The sequence below is a fragment of the Hirundo rustica genome, chromosome 6 (assembly GCF_015227805.2).
Source record: "Hirundo rustica isolate bHirRus1 chromosome 6, bHirRus1.pri.v3, whole genome shotgun sequence".
Taxonomy (NCBI): Eukaryota; Metazoa; Chordata; class Aves; order Passeriformes; family Hirundinidae; genus Hirundo; species Hirundo rustica.
Genome location: NC_053455.1, coordinates 51710328 through 51732460, shown reverse-complemented (window position 1 = coordinate 51732460; position 22133 = coordinate 51710328). Strand labels below are relative to the sequence as shown.

Genomic DNA, 22133 nt, shown 5'->3' with positions numbered 1-22133 from the left:
ATACAGAGTATTTTCCAACACAGATACCAGGGGAGTACAATGCCTTCCTTTCCAGCCTAATCAGCGCTTGCGGAGAAGTTTAATCTTAATGTCCTTGAAGAATGTCTTCATAGCCTCTCTCACTACCAGCAGTAGCAGATTTCAAGATCAAAGGTTACCATTCCTTCCCATCTGACAACAGCATAATTCAGCCTGGTTTTCTCATCAAGTGGCTAAGGCACAGTACCGTGTATGAGGATTGTTTACAACAGGCTATGTAGCACTTAATTTCTGACTTTTCAGAAGCAAAGCCTTCTACTTTTCAGAAGCAAGAACTTCTACATTACAGGTAGACAGCTGAAGTTCTTAGGAGACGTGCAAGAGGTAAAAGAGAAAGTTTTATCCTAAATATAAATAACAACAAGGAAACCCAAGCCACCATACTCGTGGTTGGGAAGACAGAATTTACGTCTCCACTCCATGTTTTGCATCAGCATCCCACAAGTCAACCCAGACATACTGTCCTGCAGTATCTCCAGATCCTTTTAAATCAGCACATTTGCAGAGTGACACATGAAGCTTATGCGCAATCCTAACATTGTCTATGCACCTCCTTCAGAAGCCACACTTGCTTATACTCAGCTGAAGAGTATCAAACGGGGCAGTAAATATTTTCCTGAGTTATTTTACAGTGTGCATGAAGTCCCATCAGCATCAGAACCACAGAACAAGCAAGGTGGAAATGCTTTCTGGGCAGAAGATACTTTCCTGGCAGAAGACGCATGGCCACCCTTTTGTTCCACCAAGCAAGCACCACACACAGGCCCACCCCAGCAACATGGCAGATACAAAGCCAAATCATCCACAACTGGAATACTCACTAGGGAGCTTGACGGAGGCAAGTTCTTGAGTAGCATTATCCTCCCAATTAGTCAAGACTTTAAAAGCACAATGTGACCAATATTGTCGCAACTCACATGTAGGGAAATGCACACACAGTCAAATTCCAGGAACCAAAAACTGAGTGGTTTTACCATGCTGATCCTGACATGAGTACAATTTCACACCACGGAACTGGTTATAAGCACTGTCCTGCTAAATTAGCTTGTTAGCAGATCTACAGGGAAAAGGAAGAGATCCTAAAGCCCCAGTAAGTACAATTAAAATGCTTTTAAGTGGTGCCAGCCTCAGCAGCTTCAGCTTATGCAGTCAAAAGAGTGTCAAACAGAAACACATTTATGTCCTCAAATTTCATTAAAAATGCTTTTGCCCTCAGTAGTCAGTTCACAAATTTAAGCAAGCAACGATTTTCATCTAAAAAAACCCCTTATTTACCAGCAAAACATTTGCTTGTACTAAAACCAACCACAGCGTTTCTTCCCCTTCGCCTATGCACCTGCAGGTATAGTACCACTCTTAGTCAGCACCACCCCACTCACAGGGCAGGGAAACACGTAGAAATCTCAGAGGGAGTTTATTTTTTACTTTGAATTGTCAGAGACACTGCATGAAATAGAAAAACATAGACATAACTAACAATTAATGTCTATGGCATTGATGTTAATATTAAGAATGCTCAAGAAAAGACTGGATGAGGCACTTTGTACCATGGTCTAGGTAACATGGTGGTTGGTGATCAGTCAAAAGTTGGACCTGATGATCTCAGAGGTCTCGTCCAGCCTGATTCTATGATTGTTAGAGGAATATTTCACATGACTTCTTGAGTTGGAGGACCTACCCAGTTGGATGCTAATCCTGGCTTTTGCACTTTTAGAGTATGTGTATCTTAAAAGCAAGGATTGTTCTACCTCAGAACATAATGAGAATGTAACTAACCCCAAACCACATGCTCTTATAACAAAAGCAAAAAAGCCAAACATCTGCTGTAAGTGACCATTCTCATTCCATTAAAAATCCCAGTGACACAACACAGTCAAGATGCATGTTGGGGAGACCTAATGCTAAGATCTGCTTCATGGCACAAACTAGTTTTATGTGCAAACACCTACTTTCACATTTCAAAAAGCCACATCCATGACGAACCACATCAAGGAACTGCAAGCAAACATTCAGCTGACGTGCTACACAATCAAACACCACACACAGTCAACAAATGTTTTTACAGTATGGCCATTTATGGTAGCAGTAAAGAAGGCAAATGAAAGACTGGAGTAGTTTCACACCAAGCACCATCACTTCCCATGGCAGAGCTGATTCCAAGTAACAGATAAAAACTGATTTGTATCAAACACCACATCTTTAGGCAATCCACCTTTATTTCAGGAGTTCACAGTTAGAGCTACAAGCATTTTCTAGAGTCACATAGAGCTTAGGATCAGTGAAAAACTGTTTCGTATTTTCTTCTCTGACATCCTATTTAGCAGTACATTAGAGCAGGTTCCAAACCAGTTCTCTACCCATTTATGAGGGAAGTTCCTCCAAGGGGAAGAGTTTAAAGATCAAAATAAGAGCAAAGACTTCTCATTCTGAAGCACATGAACTGCTGAAGGGAAACAGTACCTAATTTCCTTCCAGAGCTGGATGCTCAGGCTGAACCTGAGCTCTCCAGTGGAGACCTTTTGTCATGAAACAATAGGTATTGTAATTCCTCGTTTGAAGCACAAGTGTTCCATATACCGACCCAGCCACACATGCTGTGATAGCAGGACTCTCAGACTATCCTTCTGCACTCTTGGTTCTATCATTTAAAGCTTGTAAACACAGCTTTCCTTAAGTAGTTGGGCAAGCAGATTAATACAGCAAACAGGGCTTTAACATCAAAAGGCTCTTCCTACAGTACAGCAGCAAACTGTGAAAACTATTAAATGCATCTACAGAACGTGACACCATCAAGAGCATGCAATCCTTCACTGGGTCTAGAAACTTTATGCACTCTTCCCTTGCTCTTCACTTGACCCTCATATTAAAAACCTCTGGGACACCATCTATGCTGTAGGCACACAAATCCTGACAAGATGGTATTTCTATAGTATGACCTTTGCTGGAATCCCAAGGTTTAGCAGACCAACCATCAACAGAAAGGGAAGATCTTTGGCTGAGGGATCTTGCTGTGTCACATGCTTTGCTTTAGGGAAATGCTCCATCCCAACAAGAAGAGGACAGAAGCACCATCAAACTACACACAGTTCATCTCAGTTCAATTCAGGTAAACTATTCTTCTCATCCTTTTGCAAAACTGTAACTTTATGTGCTTACTTAAACAGATTTGAGAAGTTTTCTGTTGCCATTTCCTAAGACCTAAATCTTTGGAGCGACCCAGGTAGGTCCACACAAACCTTCAAAAATAACTCTTCAAACAAATTTCACTGGAATAAATTTTCTCCGATACTCCTTTTCTGAATAAAACAATCCAGTACTTTAGCAGGCTTTCAAGTTTTAAGGGAAAATAAGGAAGGCACACCATTAAAAATGCAAAGAATTTATTTCTCTCCTACAGCATACTCACACTGACCAGTTTATTATCACCTCCTCATGAAGACTGGCAGGCTTTGGGATTTTTAGATTGTTGAAGGTGTGAACTTAAAAATTAAGGGTTCAAATTCAGATGCTTCAGTTCAGTAACAGCATACAGTCAAGATCTGCTCCGGGGGTTTCCAGCAAGGTGATTTCCCTTCTGCCCCGTGTGCACTCATTCTTACAAAGAATTTACATAAATTCTCAAATAAACTTGTTTTCTAAACTTACAAACCAGCCTGCACAGGGCAGCCAGACTACATGATTTTTACTTCATTTGCATTAGAATATACAGGCTGACTTCTCTATACATTATTATTTTACAGACATCATTTGAGGAGAACAGCATTATTGTTCAGAAAACAGAGGTGCACATCAAAGCAATATAGGTCATGAAAAAGCATTGGTAAACATATTGTCTAAACCACGTACGAGGATGATCAAAGGGAAGAAGGACAAGGGCTGATGAAAAATAATTTGATCATGCTAGCTGTATTTTTCCACTTCAGACAAGCTGGTTCCACTAGCAGCTGCTGTATCTCCCTCTGATTTTATGATTACTAAATTAATAACAAATCTTCAATGAAGTAAGCTACCTTCTTCAGGACAGACACTGAGGACTGCCACTGCCAAAAAACTAACTCTGATTTGTTTATTACTAAAACATTTTGCCTTTGAAAACCATGTTAGGCCAATATTCTTTAAGCACAGAGCAAGCTCAGAAAAGAGGGTACTCTTCTGAATTCCACAAACAGCACAGAAAGTATTAGATTTGCAGTCTAGAACCAACTTACGAGGAAGATCCTTTTTGTTTATCATCTTAACATGTCAAATGACACTTGCATGCCATAATCAGTCACACTATGTTAGCTCACAATCTTTCAACTTGACAAGTCCTATAAGACTTTCCAGGAGGGGAGCCAGTACTCCTGAAATGTAACTCTTTGCTGCTCTTACTTGCTTTTTAGTCCTCTCCAAAGCAATCCCTCCATTCCTCATTTCATTTTTGGAGGCCGTAATCCTGCAGAGCCTGATTCTAGAGTGCAGAAAGGAGAGCACAAGAAGGCCTTGCTATCCCATGCAAAGAGTAAGAAGAAAGAAGGCAACCCAAGAGCTTCTGCAGCATGAAATGCAGCAATTATAAAATCCAAAACCAAAAACATTAGAAACAAACAAAATTCAAGTTGTTCTCTCTGCAAGCAAGTTCACACTGATAGGAAATGAGTAGCTAACATGTAAATTACCTAATCCCAGTTCAGAACACGTCCAGAAGTAAGGAATTCATAGCAAACCAACCAGATTCACTACATGTCTCAGTCCTTCTGTACTAACTCCAACCCCTGTTAACCTTCTATTAACAGGTTAACAGCATGTGGAAAAGTGGCTTTACCATACATCTAGTAGGGAAGACAGCTTAAAACATCCTGCCCTGAAGGCAAGAACATACTCCATCATCTAAAGCCACTTATTTTCATTAGGAAATTGATCTTACAGAGCAACAACTAAATTCAAATTGCAATGTGCAACACTCTCCCCTGGTCTGATAGGCACACATAACAAAGTACTACTGCTTCAGATAAGTAGGGAACATCATTATTTGATTGTTTTCTCAAGCAAAGAACTCCTGCAGATGTTTCACTTACAGGTATAAAGAAGCAGCAGCACAGCAAATGCCATCTTAAAATGTGTGAGCAGTATGCAAAGACCTTAAATTTGTTTACTTTCAGAAAGCAGCTTTAGAATGCATGGGTTTTGATCAGCAGGGGGTTTTTTTCTTAAAAAAAATAAACCCTACTGCTATTTCCGCTCCCATATTCTACCAAGAAGAGATGTTGTGGTTAAGGCATTCAGTAAAGAGAAAACAGAGTGTGGAATGCACAGGCAGGCAGCCTTCTGCACCAAAAACCACAGGAAAGCACATAGTTTCTCTCAATTTTTATAGATTAGAAACAGGTTCTTCAACTTCATCACACTTAGAATAATGGACTGTTCAGATTTCCATAATCACAGGTGAAGCCCCGGACAGGCAGCTCCTCAGTGTGACAAGCAGAAGCCCTTTATCTTCCTGTTGCTTAACTTGGATGTAGCAGAGTGTGAATGTCCTTCTGATCACAGCGTTAGCACCACACGGCTCTGCCAGCATTTAACCGGCTGCAAAGCTGATGTTATTTACAAAGACAGGGTGGATGCTACCAATTAAAGGCAAGTTGTTTCTCTTTTGAGCTTTCTACCAGCATTAGAAAGTATTTTAATTTAAGTCATAAGTCTTAGAAGACTCATTTCCTGTGCATGTGTTAAACTCAGCCTTTCATAATGACCAAAACGAAAAGCTGCCTGGAGGGACCGTATGTTTTACAAACATGTGGAACAGAATCAAAGCCCACTAATGCACTGCTGGTTTCATATATGAGATATCTATCTATATCTTTTTTTAAACCAGGAAAGCAGAGTTATAACAGTCCTCTTCAAGTAACTGTTGGCACTAACAGTCTACATGCATCAGGTTTAGGAAATGACCATCAGATCCTGAAGACATAGAAACAAATCTGGGGATATCTTCCCAGGAATTGCAGTGACAGCCCACTGCTGAGAGAGCAGGCAGCCGCTCGTTTGCAACAGCTCACACTTCAAAGCACAGGCTGGAAGCTGACAAAGTGCTCCAACCTGGACATGTTGAGTCAGCAATAACAGAGCCTGGGGTTTTGTCCAGGAGAATCAAGTAGCCTCAGTCCCTTTCCCTGTATCTATCACGTACTTTCTGGACTTAGGAGAGAAAATCCATTCAAGGAAGAAATTACAAAAAGATGATAAATAACTAGGTGAATAGTGCTAGGCAGTCACAGTAGCATCTCATAACTCCTAGCACAGGGGAAAAGCTAAGATATTTTTAAATTTCTCATACTACTCAACTGGCATGGGATTAACTCATGTACAAAATAGCTACCTAGAGTACATGTGCTGCAGGGAATTTTTTAAGTTTTAATTTAAGCTGTTCAGCTGTTAGAAAACCCAGCCTCAATTATCTAGTCTGAAGCAAGTGACTGCAGTTTAAATTATTCATCTATTGAAATCACCCTGAACAAGTTCTTCCAGATCACCCCCTTCCCTCATGCAGGCAGGCATCCAGTATCTTTTTCAGGAGATCAGCTCAAGAGATGCAGGGCTTTTGCTTATTCTCTTCAGATTATCTCGAAATTGAAGAAATGCACGAAAGATAGAACTTTGAAATGCAACTTTAGCTCTTAAACGAACCCCGCCCCCCCCCCAAAAAAAAAAAAAAAACCAACAAAAAAAAACACCAAACCACCACCTCAAACCTTGAGCAAAATACCCAATTCAACTGGATTTTAAAAACCCAGGCCACAATTTCAACAAACAGACACCCACATCAGCACAGACCAGGTTATTTTCAAAATCAGCTCTAAGTGAATAATTTTACAATCAGTTTCCTTTTTTGGGAGAAGACCTCTGGTGTGTCAGTTGAAATATTCAAGCCCTCCCACAAAACAAGTCAAAGCAGCTAAGGAGGAGGGGAAGCCACTATTAAAAATGTGTGGAATGTAACCTACTCGGCAGAAGGCAGATAATGGGACAAGGAAGTTGACTACTTCAGAGCTGAGGCTCTTTTCCCATATAGTCCCACCAACAAAGACACTGGGCAATTTCAAATTTACAAATGCTCGTGAATTCTACCAACTTTTGTAGGATATACATGACTAAAAATAGTTTAACAGAAAAATAATTTGTCAAATCCTTCAGTTACCTGATAGACACTATATCCATTCTAATGGGTGCAAAAACTTCTAGACAGCTAAAGGAAAACACGTCTTTAGCTACTTCAAAAGCTGAGCTTTCAAGTGTCTTTTTTAAATTCAAAGAAGCTGGAATGTCTGCAGCAATATATTTGGTGTACTGCTCCAGCAAGATAGAAACAAAGCAGAAACTCTGCATGAGACAAAACATTTTCTATAGTTAGTAGATTTAGGTCACAGATACAGGAATATAGAAGTGCTTCAGGTCACAGACACATGAATACAGAAGCGCTTCAGGTTTTAAACATCCTTGATGAAAGTAAAGCACTCTGTTTGAAACGTCTCCTTGCACTAAGTAATGCTCTCACAGCAGATCAAAGAGCAAACCCACTGCCAGTCTCAGTGGTCTCAGAGATGTGCAGGCTCCTACAGCAGCTGGATCAGCCAGAAGACCACAACAGCGCAAAAACTTAAGAGCTGCCTTGACATTATAAGCTGAATCTGAAAGAAGCCAAACCTCTTGCTCCATTAGCTGCTCTGACACAGTCTGACCTCTGAGAGACTTCAGCTGAACACCCTCTTTTCCGAGAGCAGGACTCGCTCATGAGGATTATGCATGGAGGCATTTCACAATTCTCCTGGTGCCCTCTGCAAGAGGAAAAGCACCCTTAAGTCTCAGCCTGCACCCCGGAATGGGTTCACTTCCCCCATTGCACAAGGCTGCAGCCAGCTGTACACACATCATCTTCCGTGGTTAACCCGCTGCAGAAGCAGCTGCCTGTCCCACCCTCTCTGCCTGCACAGGGGTCTCACCGTGGCTCTCTTGGTCCCCATGAGCTACAGAGAATTCTTCCAATTCTACCTGGATATTTGTGATCCCTTCTACAGCATCACCCCGAGGCTGACGCGGTATGACAGAGCAAGTTACAAACCACGTAACTGCTAGAAGCAGAAGCATCTTAAATCAGATTATGGCAGAAGGTCTGGTTTTTATGCAAAATGTAACGCTAAAAGCATGTTCCAAAAGTTACAGTGAGCAGACTGATTCCCTTCTGATAATTTCTTGATGATTCTGGAGTGCTCCCAGAGGATTAAACCTCCCCTATTCCAGGAATGGCATGCAGCTTAAACATGCAGTTATTGCAGCAATCAAACCAGCTTTAAGGTTTAGTACGCCTTCACTTGGTAGTATCACTTGTACAACATAAAACACTATTGTACCAACAGCTAGAGAAGTAGTTAAACCAATTCAGAAGAGCTGGAAGCAGGAGACTCGAAACCAAAGCTAAGTAGACAAGAGCACCATGGCTTGGTGACAACCTGCTAAGAGCCAGCAATAAAAGCAGCAACATTCAAAGTGGCTGGTCCACTGGACGCCACAGACAGAACAATTTATTTCTAGGAAAAAAGAAAGCACACCACAACCATCCCTCTTAAGGCTGCTGCAGAGGCAGAAATAAGATTATCTCCATAGTTTAAAGTTCTCCTTTACTCTCAGATGGCATGACAAGGCACAGTTGATTAACTTTGCTGATGTGCTAAAAATGATCTTGGCCTCACAGGTCCACTTTCAAACTGGAAGGTCTAGAAAATGCTTATCACGGCATACACCCATCAGAAAAAAAGCTTCAGAATTTGCTGCAACATTATAGGAGTGCTGCTGAGCACAGGAGGATATCATCTCCATCCATGATATTTTCATCATTCCCATCACGATGCAAACCTGCTTCAGAAGGAGGGGCAACATCAGTTTAAGGAAAATCGAAGTATGGGAAATCAAAGTGATACAGCATGTATGGACACATCTTGGAAATCTCTCAGGACATGGTCAAGATTCAGGTAACATAGTTTGGGGTCTGAGAGGAGGCAGGAGAAAAGGATGCAAAGGCAAAGATCCTGTGTTTCTGGAGGACTTCAAAGACAAGCTGCTAGGAAAAAAAATCATAAGCAGAAACTGAAATTGCAAGGCAAAGTTAAAATATACTCATTATTGCATTCTCAGTAATACTGGGTCATGCAAAGCCAGAATCCATTTAAATACATCACCATTACTTTATTGGGTTTTGCTAATGAAGGCTTGTTAGTGTGAGCTAGTAGAGGAAAACACTCTATGCTTTTTTAGGAGAGCTGGCAGCACATATACGAGTATATTATAGACAGGTACCTTTTTACATGATCATAAAGCACCTTCTTAAAAGGAGGGAGAAACATAGAAATATTATGAACACACAGTTAAGTAACTCCCTACTTCATGCAGTCCATATTACTGTAATTCCACATATTTTCCCTACATGGAACAAGTCTAGTAACAGAAGAAATTTAGTAAATCATTTTTCTACCCAAAGATGCCAGATTTTTCACACAGATTTATCACTGGCATCCTACCATTTCATGGTCTACTTACCACATGCAAAGCAAAACACTCAGATTTGCCTGCAGGTTTATAGATTTATGTCTGCTTAAATGAGGAATACTGAAGATGCTCTGCAATATGAGCTGGGCTATTAGTTTTGTCAGGAAAACTCGAAATGGTAACAAGAGTAATTTTAAATTTTCTTTTCCTAGCAAATATAACTGGTGACTCAATATATTATATCACTAGTTAGAGAATGCTCTGAACAGGACTGGAAAAATAATTTTCTGCTAAGTTGTGTGGAAGCTCAAGTTTATTTTCTGGCTTAGAAGACTTGAGGAAAGTGACACATTTAAAAGTTATTAATGTGTGTACCCACAGCTAATCTGTTGAGAAATAATGCTTCTCATAGGTCCCCTGAATAAAGATCTTGTACAGCACTTTGCTTGTGAATGTTACACTAATTTTTTTCTTTAACTGCACAATTTTTATGTGCCAGTGCTAACATCTAGTTAATTATTAAAGCACTCTGGTCCCAGCAGCCAGCACTTTGTTATCTTTAATAGTGCCCTTCTGCATACATTCCTATCGCCTGAACTCATTCCTATCCAGATTCACCAAAAACTACACTTCACTTTCTGCTCACAACTGAGAAGCTGGTGCAGGCCTGGTTAAATGAGCTCGACTGCCAGATGAAGTTGTTTGCAGAGCTGCACAGTGAACCAGACAGGGTAACTGATCCTGGGTAAAAACATTCCCTGGTTATTTTTAACTCAGATGGCTTGCAGAGTTTCGGTGCACTGCAGGGAGTAAATAGCTATAATGGCAAACTGCTGTGGCTGCAAGGGGACCTTTTGAACATTTTTCCTTACTTGTAGTACTAGCTTATCAAACTAAACCTTCAATTACAGCAAAGCTGTTTCTTCAGGCCTGAAGAACAAAAACATTTCCCCAGCCTTGTGCCTCCCTACCGTAGGTCCCTTCTGAAAAGCAAACAACCAACTTGCCCTCGCTTCCAAGGCCCTCCAGTTCCCCGTCTGCACCAGCACAGCCCTCATGGCCACAGAGGCAGCCCTCACTGGCCAACTGCAGCTCTGGGGAGCTCCACACAAGCCTCTTCCAGAGGGACAGTCTCCTCTTTAGTACTCTGTGAGATTTAGCATGAGCACATTTGTATGTTACAAAGATTCACCGTGGACTCCATCATCCAACAGGATCTCCCTCTGTAAGCAGAGTTTACGGCACTTCCCCGTGCAACTAGAGCAGTGCTCAGTCCTCCTCAGCAGCCCTCAGTCAGGTCTGACTGACTCTGTGTAAGTGCAAGTTCTCCAGCCTTTCCCATTCCTGATTAGAATCCCTGACATCACTGCAATAACAGCCCTTGCACACAATGCTTGATTAGTCTCATGATCAAGCACTTCAAATGTGGATATGTGACCTTCTTTAGCTTAAACAAGAACAGTACAGGCACAGCAATCCAGCCAGCACTCTGGAAAAAAAAAAAAAAAAAAAAAAAAAAAAAAAAAAACACAAAACAAACCTAGCAAAAGCAAGCAATCTACAAAACAGTAATTTCAAGCTCACCAAAGTTCAATCCAGAAGCACCACTGTGTATCATGAACTTCAATGGGATGTGACCAGCTTAAGTATATGCATGGTGAAATAAAGTAAGAAAAGGCAAAGCAAACATATTAAGCAAGCATCCCTTGTTTGCTATCTACTTTAAGTAATTAAGTTATAAAGAGAGGAAAGAAATATTTTCTTTTGTTATCTGTTCTCATTAAGTGCCCTACAGGCTATCCCAAACCCAAGCTGCAACCACACTTGAGCCACGAGATAGAACATACAAAATAGCAAAGAAGAGAAGATAAAAAAGAGACAAGAAAAAAAGTTGTTCACAGTCACAGAGCATGTCTTCATAAAGGATACAGTTCAAGGTGAACATTAAGGGCCTCACTCACTGCCCAGATAGAAATAATTCACTTGGGATCCAACTAGAAATTTGTAATAGCAGGCCACCACTGCTCTCTCTCTCTCAGAATTTCAAAACAGAACTCCAGCAACTTTGTACAGCAAACCTCTTGCAGGCCAACAACGCCTAAGTGCATTTGCAATCAAACTTTTCAATCTGGTTCCCTCCTACTCCTCACAGTAAGAGTTTGTCTTGGTTGTTCAAAGTTACATCCAGAATTCCTTGGACATGTCCTGTGCAGAGCAACAAGTTGTTTTGGTTTTTTTTTTTAAAGTACCAATTATAGGCACGATTTCTGTTTTAATGTTGGTTTTACATACTTCTTGCATACATACTAGAACAAGAAGTGATGCATTTATCCTGGTTCCATTTTCCTTTAACAGAGCCTTATGACCATAACTGAAGACAAGACTACCAAACCAGTGCAGTTAAGCCACCTGAATTGTTGGAAAAAAGAGAGAAGTTCTCTGCTTGTGTCATACCAGTCTAGACCTGCAGACCAGTTAATCTGGGAAGGTCTGCAGCAAAACTAGCTTCCTACCAGCCAGCCACAAGTCTGCTGCATTCCACTTCATGAAGCTGGCATTTATCTTTGGATACTTCAAGGAGTTCAGCCGCACCATTTGCAGTGCCAGGAATGCTTTCGGTAAGTGCGAACAGGTCGCACGAGGTACACAAACATGAGCCATTTAGGCCCTTCCAAACTCTTGGAATATAAGGGCCCTACTTACAAGAGCCACCCTCCACCACCACTGCTGAGCACTGGAATTCAGAGCTCCAGCCAAAACCAAAGGTAGGAGCCTCTCCCTCTAGTACGGGAAGGAGGCACAGGGCTAGAGGCCAGCGGCAGCCTATTCATCACCGGGAGTGTAAAGGGCATGCCAGACACTAATCTGGGAAACTGTGCCAGGACTCCTTGTGCAAGTGGCAGTAGAAGACGACCTGATAACCAAAAGGTACGTCAATATTTACTTGCTATATAAGCAACCGCTGCTAGGAGCTAACGCACAGAAAGGTGCTTTCGGACGTGGGTTAAGTTATCCCAAAGGAATTTCGCTTCAGAAAAAAGAATTGTAAATTGCTCAAAACCAGAATGGTGAGTATCTCAAAACTTAAGCACTGCTCTAAATTAACGCCAGCTTTTGAACCCACCTCAGCTCTACCCTGCGTGAGCACTAGCACAAGGCGTGACTGCTGGATAACAGGATTCATTATGCCACTGCTGGCTATACTGGAATACTCACATGCAGCCTGAGGTTTCCTGCTTGCCTGCAAGGCAAGCCTGAAGTCACCTACTACATTCCCAGGCTGTAGATCTGTAACCAGAGTGAGCCCAGAGTTTTGCCTGGTAGCAGTGTTGCAGGAAGCAAGGAGCCAAGCAGTTCAAGTTTCACAAGAGAGTCCACAAGCGGCCCTTATTTTTCCAGGTGACTGCATCACAAGTCCTTTGTTTTGATTAGGGTTTTTATTTCCCACCTTTAACCTCAACAGATGTCGACAATCAGTTGCTCCTAAACTGTTATTTTGTCACCTTGAGTTACCATAAGGAGGCCCCAGGCTTTATCTCAGTGTGAGCATACCAGTCCCAGTGTAGCCCTGCATGAATCTGCAGCCTGGAATCCGTGGCATCTTATTCCTTTAATTTGCTTGCGCGCTTACTCCAAGAGCGTTTTTCGATGGTCAGCGAGGGTTAGTTAGAATACTCAGGAACTGTGGAGGGATTTGCACGTCCCAAGTCCAGCACAGGGAAGCGGGGCACCAAGGCACCAGGGTCTGTCAAACACCCAGCACGCCGGCTCGAACACCAGCTGCACATTCAGTTGTTGCTTTTCAATCTACTTTACTACTCTATTTTGAAGCTTGGAATTCATATATAGAGCATAAAATTCAGAACAAGGCGTTTTGTTGCCCAACAGCTATTTCAGAGATAAAAGACACTTTGAGATAACCCACCTTAGGGTTTATTGCCAGTTAACGAGAACAGTCTTGTGAAAGTCACAGTTCAGAAAAGGAAAGGAAAAAGAGGGGAAAAAAAGCCTGAACAACTGCTCACCCATCCCTCTGCAAGTCATATGCCTGCTTTCAGACAAAGCATCTGAAAATTCAAGAGTCAAAAATCTACATCCAAGTAATTTTCCTCACTAGTGAGTGGAACAGTAAGCTCAGCACCAATCAGAACTTGTTACAGACACTTTGAGAACAGTAGGAAAAGTATTTTCTTTTACAAACTGGGCAGTAGTCTTGAGCTTGTAAATACAGCATGAAATCAGTAAACAAACAAAAAAGCCCCAAACACTGAAGCCCTACTCAGATTTTGTATCGTGCTAAGTGTTTTGGCAACTTCAAACATGTTCATGCATTACCACAGGTAACACTAAACTGACTGACAAACTAAGCTCATCTCAGCCACACTGAATTACATTCATTCAATACCACCTCAAGGATCTAGTGACATTAACGGATACATTCATACAAATCACTAAAGACTACTCAGTATGCAAAACTACACATGTCATAGTCACAAAACAAAAGCCATTGTTTTACAAAGAGGAAAAAAACACCAGGACTAATAAACTTATCAATTCTGATCAAAAACAGACAGTATTTTGCACAGCAGACTTGAAAGAATAAAATATTAGTGGCTTTCTTACTGCATACTGCTAAAACGAGCTATATAATGTTCAGTTTTGGAAAAAAAAAGCATGAAGTAAATAGCAACTGCAGGATTAAAAAAAATCAGAGGGTGATTAGGTAGTTGCTAGGCTGTATTCCCTTCGAGCAAGGAAACCTGAATATTACAAAGGGCTGAGTTTACAAGGGAATGTGGGGTATTTTGTGACAGACCTCTGCATGACAGCTGGAGAAAAGCTATTGTGGCAACAGCTGTGTGCTCTGCACAGCTCATACTCCCAAATACCTCAGCCTGCTAAGAGGCCAGTTAACTGGCTGCAATGCATTTTTAAAGTTCTCTGCCTCTTGGGATGTGAGCATGATGGATTATTTGTGTATGTTTTCAATAACAGAAGGAATGCTTAGTTCTACCCCTTAGACTTTTATAAAATGCTGTGGTGTAATGCTGAACTATCATTCACTGCTTTCCTCAAGTTTATAGCTGCAACATCCCATTAACTCTCCTCCACAATTAAAACATCTTCACTTCCTGTCTTAGCAGTGCACAGGCTCAACAGCCGTAAGTTCATCTATCATATCCTGATTTAAAGGAAATGATCTGGTATTTCCAGGATGAAATCCTGGCCCACCAACAGCAATATTGAGCTGTGTTTACCTCCCTAGAAGAAGAATTTTGAGGAACACACTACTCATCTAACCACTGAAAGCTCCGATCTGCTAATTTGTACTCTAAAGTTACTCCAAGGTGTCAGATGAACATCTGAGAGGTGAACCCTAGATCACAGGCAGTTGTACACAAGTGACCAGTTACACCTCACTTACTCCTGCACTGCACTAATCAGCACAGTGAGGCTGAACTCAGGACACCAAAGAACTCCCATTGTACGAGACGGGTTTGTAACTCAGCCTCCTTACAAACACGTTGTTGTTTCAGGCCAGACTGAGGCACAACAATCACCAGGAACGGATGCCTCACATTCAGGACAGCAAGCACAGGAGCACTTTGCATTGCCATAACCTCAGCCACTGCTACTCTGGTAGGAATTGAATGCTCTCTGCTTTCCCACCATCATCTAAACAAGGCACGGGAAGATGAGCTGTGCAGAGATCCCAGAAAGCTGGCAAAAGAAAGAAGATTAACTGGTTCTTCTTACATCCTCACTTTCTCATGTTTCCCTTTGTTTTATCTGAAATCAAAGAAGAGTTTTCCCACTTTCAAATACGAATCCCCTATTGTCTTTTAAAGATACAACCTAAATTGTAGCACATGCATGCAACATTCCTCATGATATCCTATCACTACAAAAATCTTATCTCCTGGAAAACAATCAGCACTGAAGTAAAAGCAACAGCTGTACTTGAGTACTGATTCCCTGAAAATTAAAAAGGAAAGCAAAATCAAGTGTAGAAATATTTGCTAGTAAGAAAAAAAAAAGCTTTCCTTTTTAAGCTTCAAAACTCAGTTGGTGACAGCCTTATTTTAAACGCAAGCAATAAAGAAGCAAAAAAGAATTTAAATCCTCCACTGACATCAAGATCTATCATGTAGAAAAAGCTAGTACTGATCCATGTTTTAGTGAAGGCCACTACGTGTTTGTCACTTAATCCTAAGAAATTCCAAAAATGAAGCACGTGACTTGCTTGTAATCAATTTTAAAACAACTTGGAGCCGTTTCTGTGCAGCCTTTAAAGACAAACAACATATTTGGCAATACATTTGCCATACAGAAACTACCCAGGTGCCTGCATGGCAAAGCACACAGTTGATAACATCACAGCTTTAAGAGCTCAGGAAGACGCCGTGGGATATAAATAGTACACCAAGCCTCATCTCTTATGGTCCAAAACCACACAGCAAGCACAGAAACAACACAAAACTCCTCTCTAAGGTACCTGAGGTACTGTCCAGGTCTTTATTTCCCAGTTGTTTTTCTTTGGTTTTGTTTTGGGTTGTTTGGGTTTTTTTTAAGGCTGAGCTTTCTGCTAAACTTCACTTTGCAGTGGCAAGATTTTATCTCAGGATAAAGATGCCGAAAGGGTAAGAAGATGGAGATAACTTAATGCAAACTGACAATAAGTTGTTTTGAAGAATTCACCCTCAACATAGCAGTTTAACACCACGGTGCCGTTCCTTCAACACTCTTTCAAAGTGAACTATTTATTCTTCTGCTGTTAATTTGAAAAGATCCTTATATGTGACAAAACAGACACAGGCTCCTCTTCTGCAGATATTTGCTGAAAGACAAGTGACAGTCACAGCACTTGACCAAAAATTTATATTTATATTTAATATAAGCTCAAACTTTTAGGTGAAAGAACTAACTTCTGCAAGTACTCAAATACCGAAGCTATCGAGTACTCAGCAGAACCTTACTGCTCTTAAAAAAGATGGCTATAACAAAGGCATCAAGTATGAACTTCCCTTTTTTTCCTCCTTACATCTTTAGTAAGAACTACAAATTTCTGTTGCGAAAGTAAAATTATCCCAAAGCCCTCACTGCTGCCACAAAATCCAGAAACCCTTTCAGCAACATTTCCCAAGACAGCAGCATCTCAGAACTGCAGCCATATCCAGCTGCACGCATTACTGCCATAGCAAGACACAGGCAACACCACCTAAAGCAGCAGTGCCGTATTTGAGTGAATGGCACCCTAAACCAGCTGCAGAAAACTCAGGGTGTAATTATCTCCATATGCAAGCAATGAGAAATTCAATCCACACACCAAGAAGACTGCAGTTATTCCAGCCCCATCACCTTCAAACAAACCAAACAGTATCTTACCAAAAAGTGACCCACCATCTAGACATCTGACAAAAGATACCTGTACAATACACCTCAAAGACCATAATTCAAACTAAACTAGTTCCAAAGAACTAATTCTCCCAATGTGTCCCCTCTTTTAATGTTCTGTACAATACTGGATCTTGTAAGCATTTTGGAATCCAGCACTTACCCCAAAAATTCAAAGTGCTGATTTCTACGTAGCTGCTTAGTCAGTGCTGCAGAGCCTAAATTCTTAACAGAGTAGTTGAGCTAATGAACACATGGATGCACACAGATGCATAAACACATGGATGAGTGAAAAAAACCCACAGAAATAAAGAAACAGTCTATTTGCTATCAGATCACCTGTTCTAACAAAATATTAGTTGAGAACATCATTGCCCCAAGCATTAAAAGACAAGTGTGCCCCGCTGTCACGCAGCCCATCTTAGGGGTAGCTAGAGCATTACCGCCCCTCCTCACTGGAATAAAAGAAAACAAACAAGAAGCCATGCTCTCCAGATTTGCTGCTCTGCCGTCAGCAACAGAAGCAAGCAGAGCGCAAGTAGTTGCCTCCTCCTACCGCCATAAACAGAGGTAGAAATGCTAATAGCAACAGGGCAAAGGATGAAAACAAGGAGGTACGGCTGAATTCGTGGCGAAACAGCAAAAAGGGATCGTCCTCGTAACACCTACACGCACCCTTTGTACAGCCTATTCGGGCGGGTTTTTTAGTGAAAATGAATAGACGAAAAAGTTCAATTGTCTACAAGTTGCAGGATCACCAGCAGGCGCTCAGAGGGGCGGTGGGCGCTGGCTGGTCCCAGCTCGCACAGCGTGCCCCGCCGCAAACACCCCTCCTCTCCGGGGGAGCTGCGGGAGCTTCCTGGCTCCTTGCCGGGCCAGCACAAGATGCTTAGCCCGGGGCAGCTATTTCGGAGCCGGACGCCGAGTGTCACCGCTCCCCCGCCGCGGCTACCGACCGCGCCTGCCGCTTCCCGGGCGGAGCGCGGGGCCGGACCCCGCCCGCGACACCGAAGCCGCCGGTCCCAAGCGCCGCGGCGGCCCCGGAGCCCAGCGCGCCCGGCCAGCGAACCCCACCCCGGCGGCGGCGCCCGGCGGGCCAGGGGCGGCGGCCGCCTCTTCCCGCCCTCCAGAACCTTCCCGGGGGCTCGCACCAGCCCGACCGCCGCCGCCCCTGGCCCCTCAAGGTCAGGCCGCCGCTTCCCCGCCCCGGGCTTCCCGCTGCCCCGCCGGCAGCATCCCACGGCGCCGCCGGGAGCTGCCGCCCGCCGCGCCGGCTCCGGCCCCGGCCCCCCCCGCGCCGGGCAGCGCCCAGGCCTCGGCGAGCGGAGCGCTTCCCCCTGGGAGCCGCGGCCCCTCACCTGGATGAACTGGATGGTGAGCGCCGACTTGCCCACGCCGCCGCCGCCCACCACCACCAGCCGGTACTTCTCCTGTCCCGGGCCGTCCCTGCAGCCCGCGGCCATGGGGGAACCGAGCGGGGCGATCGCGGCAGCGCCGCCGCGGGGTCCGACGCCTCCTTCTCCCGCTGGCGCTCTCCTCCCGCTACCCTCCGCTCCTGGTGCTGCCGGGGCTGAGCAGCCGCAGGCCCCGCCGCGCCGAGCACCGCCGGCAGCAGCAGCGCCGAGCGGAGCGCGCAGCACCGCCCGCCCCCGCAGCCAGGGAGCCGCGGCACTAATGGCCGCCGGGGGCGGGGCCCGCTCGCCGCCATGCTAATGAGGGGACGGGGCAGCCTTATCTGCATAGTAATGAGGTGGGCGCGCGGGGGGCGGGGCCAGCGCCGACCCGCCGTGCGCGGAGCCGCCGGGGGCGGGGCCGCCACGCCGTCATGCTAATGAGCTCCTGCCTATGCACGAGCGCCCGCCCCGCGGCCCCGCCGCGCCGCCGTGCCCGTGTCGTGCGGGTGGCGCGGGCCCCCGCGTGTCCCCTCTGCCCCCCGCCAGACAGGAGGTAATTAGCCACGTCCTCATGGGCTTCCGTGGGGCGCCCGTCTGAGTGCCTCATCAACGTTGATGAGGCTCTGGGTGCCCGCGGGATGGGGAGGGAGGTGTTGGTGACCCTGCGTACAGATGCGGAGCTGAGGCTCAGAGAGGTTCGAAGGCAAAGCGTCACTAATGTCGCTTCCCACCGAGAGTGAAAAATGTGAAAAAGTCATAGTGACTAAACCTTTTCGCCACTCTTCATCAGGTTTTCTTGTGACTATGCACGTGAACGGGTTTATATTTGGGCCATTCAGATCAAGTCCACCGTCTCCTCCGAGCGTCACCCACTGCTGGATGTCACAGCCTCATATTCATCCCCTTCTGTATTTGGTCAGAGCACTCTGGTTTCAGCGTGTGGTGAATTCACCCTTTGCATCTTCACCCCCTTGGCTGGGGACAGGCTGCTGTGATCTTCCAGTGCCGTCCTGCCCCTTTGGGAATATCTTACTGCCCATGATGTTTCTGCACACCCAATACCCAGCAGATGGTCATAATATGAAGCAGAAGTTTTGCTGTTAGACCTACTTTGAAGGAATTCCTTCTTTGCTCCCTTTTTGTGAAGCTATAAAGCAACAGCTTCATGTCTGTCTAATCTTACATGTGTGCATCCTTTTGCCTACACAGAATGCCAGAGAGGTGTTACCATGTTCCTAAACAGCATAATCACATCAGTGACATAGACACTCTCCTCCTCCCTACAAAACTCCACAAGTAATGGCTGTGCATGGGATTTTTGCTGCAGGGACCTGACCTGTACAACGCTGGAGCTGCATGGGGAGGCAGGGACAGCAATCCGTGCCACCTCCTGCTTATTTAAGAAACCCAGACTTTCAACATTCAACACATATTTCAGCTCTGCACCAAATGAAGGGAGGGTCCCACAAGCAGACCACAGACCCATCGCAGCACTGACTGCCCGGTGTAGTAACTAACAGAGATCCACAGAGAAATTACAGCTTGCGGAGCTAATTAAGAATTAACATGATATCATACATGCACAAGGGGGCAAATCCATGATGTAGCCTAATCTTAATTCCACCATCACCCAATTTGTCATGCTGAGCTTTGCAATTCTTTAACTGAATTTCTCTGCTTAAAACCCCAAAACTTTGAAGCCAAGAACAACATCCTTCAACACCCGTTCTGTCTCAGGGGAGAAGCGTGTCCCACACACAGGAAACAAACTGATCCTTTGTGAGTTAATAGTGTAACTGTATGAGAAGGAGATACTTTGTCCTGGGATTCACAACAGTATTTTGGGAGAGGAATGCCAGCACTCAGGCTCAGTTGCCTCGGTACTCTCCTGTAGTGATAAGCTGCTTTTTCACATCCGTTTCCTTATTGCTCACGCTGATCAGAAAATAAGGAACAACTCACACGGGAGAGACTACGTAGCCTAATATTTTCCAGTTCGGAAAAAAGATAAGTGAGAGGGAGATAAAAGAGAGGTTTATAAATTCCTAAGCAGCACAGGAAAGTTGAACAGAGAAAGCCTCAAAATAGGAGAACTAAGAGATACCCAGTGATAGTAGGAAGAAACAAATTTAACAAACAGAAAAGGATAAAAGAGGATACTGTTTTCCACAGACACTATCAATGGCACTGTGGAAATCTCTGCCACAAGGGTCTGTGGAAAACTAAACTGCATGTGAGTGACAAAAGGTTAGACAAAGTCACAGAGCAGAAAGCAGCATAAAGCAGCTACTAAGCATTGCAAAGAGAAGTCCCTAAAGCCCTGGCAGCCTGGAGGCAGGTTGGCTAAACAAAGAACCCAGCTTCTTCCCATGTGTCCTGGTTCTGGTGTTCTCTCACCTACGAATAAAAAATTACTGGCCACTGCCAGGATCAGGGACTCATGCTAGTATTAATCCAGCAGGACAAGTCTTCTAATTCTTAATTATGTTCTCTAGCCTAAGAAAAATCAAAAGTACAGACTGTAAGGAAGTGAAGCTGCAGCTAATTTATCAAGTATTGGGTGTTTTTTTGATCAAAATACAGCTACAATCTCACAGTTGGCCATTAGTACAGTAACCACTAAACACCACTGCCAGGAATGGCAGTGATGTGAAAAGCAGATTTTAAGTGAGTTTTAAGAACCCACTAATCTCTATGCAAACTATTGGAATAGGATATCTGAGTTCTTTGTTCGAAGTTACATGGAAATCCAAACGTTATCATCCCTTATTTTTCAGGTTTTGGTTTCATTATACATAATTTGAAACAAATTTAGTATTCTGAAAACAATAAATATTTTCACTCGTATAGCTATCCTATCCTGTGAATTCTGCAAGAAAATCTTGTTGGTCTTTAAATAACACTGACAAATATGACAAAGGGTTAAAATGATAAAATAATCTATTATGATCAAAAGATTCTATTGCAAAAAAAAAAAATCCCCAAACCCCACAAACCCTGTTAAATTATTTGCATTTGTAAATTTTGAAATCTAGTTTCATAAATAGAGTTATAGTCTTTCAAAGCACAAAGCAACGATCACAGAAAAACAGGAGATGGATTGCAGTTAATGAACAGTGGTGGCTTTGTAGCTTTGTAACTGCACTCAAAGATGTCCGTAAGAATTGTTTACTCTTTGCTGTATAAACATAGGTAGAAGAAGAGAATATCAAGTATATAGGCAGTCTAAAACCAGGGTAGCCAGAGCAGATCCAGCCCTGGAAGTGCCAGTCTCTACTCACTGCACCCTGAGCCCTGACTCAAGTCAACACCTTGTCTTTCCTCAGGAGCAGCCCTTGCTGTGAGCCCTGGTTTCGGAAGACAAGGGATACACTTGTGAATAAAGACATGGATGTGAAGGAACTACACACTCCAGGATTCACTTCAAGACCAACTAACCAGGGAAAGACTTGACTGGTGAGGCACTTTACCCAGCAGGTGAAGGCAAGAAACTTGTGACTGACAGGAGGCAGCAGGGGAAGATGATGCAAAAAGGGTTTGGAATGCTCCATGCAGCCAGGAAAATAAATTTTGCAGAACCAGTTTTCATATCCCTAGAGAGGTAGTAAGTGGGGGATTTCATAACAGAGAGGAAGAACTTGAAATATCAAGACTTGAGATGATGAAGTCATGACCAAAGTTTTGATGAAGCAGCTGGGAAAGAAAGTACAGCTTTTAGAAGCATTGCATAGAAAGAAGCTGCGTCACTACAGGTCTAGCCTGAATATGCATATTGAAAAAGAGACA

General features: G+C 43.6%; 1 protein-coding gene across 1 annotated transcript in view; it reads right to left on the bottom strand.

Annotated features, from left to right (window-relative positions):
* Positions 1 to 18538, bottom strand: part of RRAS2 (RAS related 2) — a 43095-nt gene extending 24557 nt beyond the window's left edge. The window contains exon 1 of the mRNA XM_040067244.1: positions 18312 to 18538. Within this exon, the coding sequence (XP_039923178.1) occupies positions 18312 to 18416 (105 nt within the window). The 5' untranslated portion in view covers positions 18417 to 18538. The remainder of the gene's footprint in view (positions 1 to 18311) is intronic.
* Positions 18539 to 22133: the final 3595 nt, after the last annotated feature.